Genomic DNA, 8433 nt, shown 5'->3' on the forward strand with positions numbered 1-8433 from the left:
CTCATTGCTTATGGTGTTGCTTTATTTGGTTCGTAAGATTAACTAAGGATCCTTTACTAAGTAAACGATAAACTGCTGCAGTTGAACTTAAGCGTAGATTGCACGATAAATGGATAAATGAATAATGACTGGCCATGCATCCAGTAAATGCAGGCGCCAAGAAAACGCCGCAAATACGTGAGCTCATGGCTCACCGCGAATATGCGTATAAATAATTGAGTAACAAATAATAACAAAACAAATAAACAATCAATCAATAAGGAAAGCGTTGACCTTCTTGACTATAATACAACAGATGCTGTAAGTCTTGTGGGGCTGTGGCGGTGGCTTCAAACAAAAAGGAAACTTTTACAAAGCGCTTGCAAGAGTTGTGAAGAGGCAGCTGCAGATTGGGCTGGGCGTAAATCGGTTGTACATATTGCGTTCTGTGACTATGAACTACTTTGGTTAGTGTGATTTTTGCGAATGAGATTGATTAGATTCGAGTCGTGTGGGGCGCCCCACGCTGGATTACTTATTGACGAGGCCGCGTGCCTTCGGGTAGGCCGAAGCTGGCTTTTTGGCCGGAATGCGACCCGTGGGCGGACGTCGGTTGGAGTCGAGCGTTGTCGCAGCACTGGGCAGACCACGGCTGGACTTTATGTTGCGTACATTGGGCATTGGTACACTGCCGGCAGTGCTGGCGGCCAGCGATCCAGCACCAGAGCCAGACACCCCATTGGAGCTGGAGTTGGCGTTGATGATGTTCTCAAGCCGACTGCGCAGCGAGTTGGTGTGCGAGTCCACAATGTCGATGTCATCGCCGCCCGTTTGCATGGCCTGGGCTAGCACCGCCTGCAGCGAGGCGGACACTTTGGGCGTGCGATACTCCTGGGTGGTGCGGCACGGCATCTCCAGCTCGTAGCTGACTATGTTCTCGCTCTTGAAGCGCAGCGAGCTGGGCGCATTGGACTTGGCCTCCTGCAGCGCATGCTCGGATGTGGGCCGTCGGCGCTGTGGATGGGACACGGGCCGTCTGTTACCTTGCCTGCCATCGGCGGACGGTGGCAGTGGCAGGGGAAGGGAGGAAAACTTCCACTCCTCCTGCTCCTCGTCGTACTTGGCCTGCGTGTAGAGGCGCTGCTTCACCTCGATGGGCACAAAGTTGTCAATGATGAGCAGCTGGCGCTTCAGCTCCTTGACCAGCTCGTTCTGGGCCATCTCCAGCTCACGCAGATCCTGATTGTGATCGTGCTTGCAGTCATTGAGCTCCTGCTGCAGGGCCAGGTACTTGGCATAGCACTTGGACAGCTTGCGCTTCTTCAGCTCCACTTCCTGCTCCAGCGAGACGTTTCGCTCTCGAATCTCCAGTGTGGTCTCCTCCTGCAGCTCCAGCTGCTGCTGGATCTCGATCTCTCGCTTCTTGCGCTCCGCAATCTCCACCAGCTTCTTCTCCAGCTCGATCTGACGCTCGCTGTACGTATCCAGCAGGTTCTTGCCGCCGCGCACCAGCTGTCCCTCCAGTTCGGCAAGTTTTGCCGCCAGCTTGGCGTTCTCGACGCGCTCACGCTCCAGCTCTTCGTTGGACTTGGCCACCTCGGCCTCATTTTCCTTGTCCGACGCGGACTCTGCCCCATCGCCATCGCTGTCCCTGTCCTCGTCCGCCTGCAGTTCCGCCGTTGAGGCCTGCAGGGCACTGCCCGTGTGTTCCTGTGTTTGGGGTTCCTTTTTGGGCTTCTTGACGCGCTGCTTCTTGATGGTGCCCTGCTTCTCGCTGCGCTGCTGCTGTTGCGGCGCAATCAGACGCTTCAGCCGCTCGATCTCCTCCTGGTACTCCTTCAGCTTGGCATCCTGCGGATCCTCGTTCTTGATCGGCTGATTCTGTATGGATTTGGCCCGCGAGGCATACCGCAGCGTGGTCAGCGTCTCATTGTAGTTGTAGTTAGATGGCCCAATGTTGGCAATCATAATCGTCTTTGAGTTGCCGCCCAGCGAGTCCTGCAGCAGACGCGTCAGCTTCGAGTCGCGGTACGGCACATGGGGCGAGCTCTCGGCCAGGGCGGAGATCACGTTGCCCAACGAGGAGAGCGCCAGATTGATTTTGCTCGCCTCCTTCAGCCGCTCGGCGGATGCGCCCGTCTTCGACTGTCGCTCGCTGCCAGCCAAATCGATCAGATTCAGCTTGCCCACCTTAATGGTGTTCGTCTCCGTGTCGCACATCTCGATCTTGATCATGAAAATGGCATGTGAGCTGTGCACCAGAGGGGGAAGGATTTATAATTACTTCCTCATCAATCGTAGATTATTGAATTACTCACCGCGAACTGTGCTCGTTCATGTTGGTGAATCCCACCGTGCGATTCTTGTTGCCCACCTTCATGACACGGATCATATCGTCGACGCTCTTGCAGTTGATGGCATGCAGATTGGGCACATAGACCCCGGAGCCGCGTTCCCGCACCTCCAGGTGCTTCGAGTTGGGCTTCAGCAGATCGCGCAGCTCCTCCATGTAGATCTCGAGGTAGGAGACATCCACAAGAAACTGAAAGTTCTCCGTGCGGTTGATGTGCAGCCAGATCTGCTCAAAGGTGCGAGGAATGATGCCCATGAGGTCGTCGTTGCCGCGCACTCCCTCCATGGTGAAGGTCTTGCCGGTGCCCGTCTGGCCATAGGCGAATATGCAGCCATTGAAGCCCTCCAGCACGGAGCTAACCAGAGGAAAGACCACCTCGTGGTAGAGTGTCGTCTGCGAGGCGCTGGCATCGTAGGCGGCGTCGTAGGTGAAGACCTTTCGCTGCTCCTTGTTGGCGTCCACCACATTCTGCAGCTCCACCACGCCCCTGTTTGGATAGACATTTACCACTTCCGGGGAGCCCTCGGTGCGTTCGCGATTGCTCATCGGTCGACATCGCACAACCACCTGGACGCATTCGTTCGGTGTCTGGCTACTGGCGGTGCCAGGGCGCCTGCTCTTGGCACTCATAACCGCAGCTGTTGTGTGTCTTTTTGTGCTCTCGTGTGACTAAGGCAGCCTTGCCTCTCCCTCTCCACGCACTCTAGCCTGAAGTGGAAGCAGTCACTGGGGCGACGACGGAAAAACAAATGACGAATAAAATCAATAATTTCCTCCTGAAGCAAACCCTTGGGGAAAAGCCCAATATCTAACACTCTTGAGACTGGCTCAAAGCGTGGCTTTCTTATTGCAATATTAGCAATGGATCGAACATAGTTTAGCAGCAAATGATTAATTACCTGTTATTTTTTTAAGCCAATTACTTCACCTTGAATACGTTTTTTTCTGTTTCGTTTCAGCTGCTGCGGCCTACAAGCGATTACGATATCAAGCATGTATCGCTACGGTAGTATCGATAAATAAACAATAAAATGTTTTACCGATACTTTTCAAACGTTTGAAGATGGAATTTAATTTATTTCTTTTTATTGGAATTTGATTTACTGGATGAGCCGGTGTTGGCGCCTCGTTTGCGTTTATTGAGGGGATTACGCGGATCGTAGGCATCGTACCAATCATCGCCCTTGCTGTTTGCATCCTTGGCCAGCACGGGCACTGTGCTGTTGAAATTTAAGGTGTGCGCCAGCCAGTCGTCTCCCACAATTTCCTTCTCCACTGTTCCGTTGTCCAAGCTCTTTGGCTCCTCCTGAGCCGCATCTGCATCACCATCCTCAGCGCCATCCTTGTGCTTCAAGCCAGCCACTTTGTTGCGAAATTTGGCCAACAGCTGCAGTGTGAATTCCTCCCTGACAAAGAGTGAAGAAAGAATGAAATCGATGGCAGAAACATAACACGAAACTGATCCCACCTGGACTGCCCCTTGGGTTGCAGCTTTCCCTTGGCGGTGTATATCTCCTTTGACTCTATAAAGTCGTTGATGTAATGATTTTCGCTGCCGCCCTTAATGTTCGATTCCTTTACAGTCTTCTCCGGGCCATTGGCCAGCTTATCCTTGCTGATTTTGTCCATTTGATATTGCTTCTTCAGCGAAGCAATTTCTTCGCGAATTTTTGTTCTGCAAATGTAAATTCGGAGGTAACTAAAGAGTGATCAAATCAGTATTTTGATGATTCCTACTTCTCCTTGGATATCTTAAGTCTTTGTTCTTGCTCTCGGGTCATTAGCACATCCTCCTCCTCCTCCGGGTCACTCTCCACAACGACAGGCTTTGTAGTCTTCTGGGTACGTGCAGCTGATGTCTTGGAGAGTTTCATTTTGATGAGTTCGGAGTAGTTGCCAGTGGAAGACTTGGCCTTGCCACTGTCCTCCTCCTCATCATTGTCATTCGGCAAGGGCTCCTCGCTATCAGCCCGCTCCTGCTTGGGCACTTGAATCGGTTCCTTGCTTAGCTTCGGATCATCTGCGACATCGTGCAGCGATTTGGCCTTTCCGGCGTTCTGCTTAACGAACACATTGGTCTCCACCTCATCGCCCTCGGCCTCTTCACCAAACGAGAGTAGGCCAAAGTTTCTGCAATAAAATGACAAATTTTCAATGGAAATAAACAGAAAATATACCTCTTGCACACTCACTTGACGCCCTGTCGTTCTTTCTTGACTTTTTTGCTCTTCTCTGCTTTGGCAATGGCGCGCGGCACAATGTCGTCGAAGGGATTGGTGAGCACCTCGGTGGACATAATGCGATGTGCGTGCATGGGCCGCTCCTGGTGGTCCACAATGCCATCCTCCAGCTTCAGCATGTTGTAGATTGTGTCGCCCGTGACCTTGCCGAAGAGTGTGTTCTTGCTCTGCAGCTCCGGAGTCTCGGCAAACGTGAAAAAGAACTGCGAGGCGTTGTCATCTTTGCCCGAGTTGGCCATGCCCACCAGGCCGCGGCGCGTGTACCGCAGTCTCGAATGAAACTCGTCCTTGAACGGCTGTCCGTAAATGGACTCGCCGCCAGTGCCATCGCCATTGGGATCGCCGCCCTGCACTATGAATCCTTTTACCATGCGATGGAAGACAGTATTGTTGTAGTAGCCCTCCAGGCATAGTTGCACAAAGTTGCGGCACGCCTTCGGGCACTCTCTGGCCCAGAGCTCGATGTCGATGTCGCCAACTGTGGTCTTCAGCAGAACCTTGCCCGACGTGGGCGGCTCCTGGATGTATATATTACTCATTTTGTATTGTCGTTTGTTAAATTAAAGCCAAAACGGAGAGAGGGACATCCAACAATAACAAAATTCGCTGTTGTTGGTGATGTGCATATGTTGGTGCTGTCAAATATCGATATTTGGGTGCGATAATTATCGTCAGATGCGTTTCTAGGCAACCGTTTTGCTTTTGATTTCCGTAATTTTTTGTCAGAAATAATTCAATTGAGAGAGAATTTCCGAATTAATAATGAATTTCAACGACGACCCTTTGGCGGATCTGCTTAGCGATAACAGCTTGGACAACGACAACTTCTTTGAGACACCAGCTGGTGTTGGCCACAAGAAAACGCCGAAAATCGCCAAAGCCAAGGGCAAACTGGAAGATCTCTTTGGAATACAAGAGGAAACGGAGACGGACGTGCAGAGCCCATCCACGTATGGAGCCAAGGGCAATCCCACCGCCACGAGCACTCCACGCATTGTCAAACAGAAGCCTTCCCTCTCCCTCGATGACGATGCGGGCGATGATGATTTGGGCTTTGATCCCAAGCGCCCCAAAAGTGGCGGCGCGAAGAAGAGTCTTTTTGATGATCTGCTCGGCGTCGCGGAGCCCAAAAAGAACTTATTCGATGATATATTGAGCGGCGGCGATGCCGCAAAGCGTCCGGCTACTGCAAAGCCATCAATTTCCCGCCAGTCGACAGACACCACCACGGAGAACTCGCAGGCGCGCCCCAAAACCTCCACGGGACGGCGCAGCTCCGCGCAATCGGCCACGATTAATGCGGATCCCCTGGGACTCTTTGGCAGGGACACGAATGCCACCGTTTCGGGCATGTCCACGCCGGTGTCCAAGAAGCGGGGCACAACAGCGGACTGGCTGGGCCTGGAAGCGGCTGCAGCAGCCGTGGAACAGGAGCGACCCTCCACACCACAGCAGCAGCAACAGCTGCCTGCCAAGGAGCCTCCTGCTCCTGCTGAAGCAGCAGTGACAGCTCCCAAGCAAACTGCAGACATTCTGCGAATGCCTGAGACCGACGAACCGGAGCAGTATCTGTCCTCAGAGCAGCCTCTGGTCCCAGTAACTGCGGTCAATCCGGCCACGCAGAGCATCCTCTTGCTGAACAGTCTGAACCTGGAGACGGGCTCCAAGTTGAATGCGCTGCAGCAGCAGGAGGGGCAGCTGGTCATCGCAGCGCAAATGAAGAGCCAGGAGCGCACCCTGCTGGAGATGCAGCGGCGACAGGAGGCACAGGATCGCAAGTTCCAGGCGCTCATTCAACAGCAGCTGCAGCGCCAGCAGCAGATGGAGGAGCACATCAAGGGGCAGCAGGAGCGCATCAGCATGCACATTCAGCTGATGATGGCTCAGCCCGTGCATGTCCAGCCGCTGGAGGAGCTGCCGGCGGTACAAAAGCCAGCGCTGGACTTGCAGCAGGAAACGGCCAGCAGGGAGGAGCACAAGGAACACCAGGAGCAAGAACTGATGCACCAGCTGCAGCTGGAGACCGAAGCCAAGCGAAATCTGCTGGAGAAGCTGCGCTTGGAGGAGCTGGTGGCCAACATGAAGGTCAACTACGAGCAGGAAGTCGAAATGATTGAATCCACATACAAGTAAGTAGCCAACTGATACCCTGTAAGCGCTCCAATGGTTCCCTTTGGTTGCAGAAAGCAGCTCAAGGTGCTGGAGGAGCACTTGGCCGCCGTAGAGGAGCGACTGAAGACGGAGAACAGCGACTTAAGGCAACACTTTGTCGACAAGCTGGAGCAACAGAAGGCCGACTATGTGGAGCAGTTGTCCACGCTGCGGCAGGATCACGAGGATGAGGTGCGCAAGCTGCGCAACTCGCACGAAATGGATCTAGAGGGCATACGGCAGGCCAAGCTGGTGGAGCTGTCGGCGGTCCAGGATCATGGCAACTACCTGGAAACGCTGCGCCTTGCCTCGAGCAACCTGCAGGAGCTGCGCGATGGAATGAGCAACAGCCAGGACAGGGAGCGACTGCTGGAGGCGCGCGAGCGGCGCTTGGCCGACCAGGAGCGCCGCCTGAAGATGAACGAGGAAACGGCCGTCGAGGAGCAGCGTCGGCTCATGGAGTTGGTGAGCACGCTGGAGCTGCAGCTGGGCCGCCTCTCCAAGGACTCGGCGGAGGAGAACTGGCAGCTGCGACAGCGCATGGCCAGCCTGGACGCCGAGCGCAAGGCTCTCGAGCGCGAGAAGCAGTTCCACAGAGAGCAAATGGAGCGCGACGAGAAGCGAGTCGAGGAGCTGAAGGCCATTCAGCTGGCGGACACGGAGCGACTGCAGCTGGAGCTGCAGCAGGAGCGCAGCCAACTGGCCGTGGAGCGGCAGCAGCTGCAGCTGAGGCACAAGCTGCAGGAGCATGGCGGCAGCTTCGACCAGGATCGTCTCGAGCTGGAGGCTCAGCTAAAGGTGGCCCGGGAGGCCATCAGGCGTGCGGACCAGGAGCGGGATCGCTGCCACAAGCTGCAACGCGAGGTGGAGGCACGCAAGCGCCAGCTGGCCGACAAGGAGAACGATCTAAACCTGAAGGAGGATGAGTTGGCGCAGTCCACCGGTGCGTATCGGATGGCCACCAGTCGAACCCAGATGGCGGAGCAAAAGGCACGCGAGGCGGACCAACTGCTGCAGGCAAAGTTGCAGCTGCTGGGCAAGCGGCATCACGATCTAAGCGAGAAGGAGGCGCAGCTGTCCCAGGAGCGCATGCTCCTCGCCCAGGACCGCATTGCGATGCACAACCTGAAGAAGCAAATCCTCCGCAGCCGATGCGCCCTTTGCAAGATGGGCTCGGAGAGCGCCGAGTTGGCCCTTCGAATTGACCGAAAATCGAAAAATGCGACCAACATGGATCTCCATTTGCCCCCCATGCCGCTCAGCAATGCCGAAATGCTGCTCCACATGGAACCGGGCGAGGCACAGAGCGACATTGTCGACCGGATGTTGGATGACAACATTAAAGCCTCCTATCGCCGCATGTACAATGTGTCGGGCTCGGACGACGTCGGTTATGGTCTGGCAGGTGGCCTCGACGACGACTCCAAGGTGGCTGGATTATCCGTGGATAATAATGGCAAGCTGACGGATCCGGAACTGGAAGCCTTGCTATCGAAATTTAAACATGGATTTGCCCCGTGATCTATGCCAGTGGCTGCACATAAACAAAACCTAATGTAGTTAATAATAATTAAAATTTCACTTTTGAAATATAAATCGATTTCAACCGGCAGCAATAAGACGAACTGCAATATATATTGTATAAATTGTAGACACATCGTTAACCTTCTATCGATAAGTATCGCTGTATTTGCGGTTGGTAGCTTGTTG

At 54.2% G+C, this 8433-nt stretch overlaps 3 protein-coding genes across 3 annotated transcripts; 1 reads left to right on the forward strand and 2 right to left on the reverse strand.

The window, feature by feature from the left end:
- Position 1: 1 nt before the first annotated feature.
- Positions 2–3327, reverse strand: LOC117579372 (kinesin-like protein Klp68D). Its single transcript, XM_034265240.1, has 3 exons — positions 3232–3327; positions 2298–3058; positions 2–2230 (listed from the first exon to the last, which is right to left on the reverse strand). The coding sequence occupies exons 2-3, from the start codon at positions 2960–2962 to the stop codon at positions 511–513; spliced, it is 2385 nt and encodes a 794-aa protein (XP_034121131.1). The 5' UTR covers positions 2963–3058; positions 3232–3327; the 3' UTR covers positions 2–510.
- Positions 3328–3388: 61 nt separating this feature from the next.
- On the reverse strand, positions 3389–5181 carry LOC117579661 (spliceosome-associated protein CWC27 homolog). Its single transcript, XM_034265644.1, has 4 exons — positions 4525–5181; positions 4070–4462; positions 3801–4007; positions 3389–3738 (listed from the first exon to the last, which is right to left on the reverse strand). Exons 1-4 carry the CDS (start codon positions 5109–5111, stop codon positions 3408–3410), a joined length of 1518 nt encoding a protein of 505 aa, XP_034121535.1. The 5' UTR covers positions 5112–5181; the 3' UTR covers positions 3389–3407.
- Positions 5182–5229: 48 nt separating this feature from the next.
- Positions 5230–8270, forward strand: LOC117579660 (trichohyalin). Its single transcript, XM_034265643.1, has 2 exons — positions 5230–6701; positions 6756–8270. Exons 1-2 carry the CDS (start codon positions 5335–5337, stop codon positions 8242–8244), a joined length of 2856 nt encoding a protein of 951 aa, XP_034121534.1. The 5' UTR covers positions 5230–5334; the 3' UTR covers positions 8245–8270.
- The last annotated feature ends 163 nt before the right edge of the window (positions 8271–8433 follow it).

Source organism: Drosophila guanche, unplaced genomic scaffold, assembly GCF_900245975.1.
Source record: "Drosophila guanche unplaced genomic scaffold, DGUA_6, whole genome shotgun sequence".
NCBI lineage: Eukaryota > Metazoa > Arthropoda > Insecta > Diptera > Drosophilidae > Drosophila > Drosophila guanche.

Coding starts and splice junctions, on each gene's coding strand:
- LOC117579372 (XM_034265240.1), bottom strand. CDS start 2,962: ATGAGTGCCAAGAGCAGGCGCCCTGGCACCGCCAGTAGCCAGACACCG. Junction 2,231..2,297: donor ATGAACGAGCACAGTTCGCG/GTGAGTAATTCA, acceptor TCTGGTGCACAG/CTCACATGCCATTTTCATGA.
- LOC117579661 (XM_034265644.1), bottom strand. CDS start 5,111: ATGAGTAATATATACATCCAGGAGCCGCCCACGTCGGGCAAGGTTCTG. Junction 4,463..4,524: donor AAAGAACGACAGGGCGTCAA/GTGAGTGTGCAA, acceptor ATTTTATTGCAG/AAACTTTGGCCTACTCTCGT. Junction 4,008..4,069: donor CTTAAGATATCCAAGGAGAA/GTAGGAATCATC, acceptor TTACATTTGCAG/AACAAAAATTCGCGAAGAAA.
- LOC117579660 (XM_034265643.1), top strand. CDS start 5,335: ATGAATTTCAACGACGACCCTTTGGCGGATCTGCTTAGCGATAACAGC. Junction 6,702..6,755: donor ATGATTGAATCCACATACAA/GTAAGTAGCCAA, acceptor CTTTGGTTGCAG/AAAGCAGCTCAAGGTGCTGG.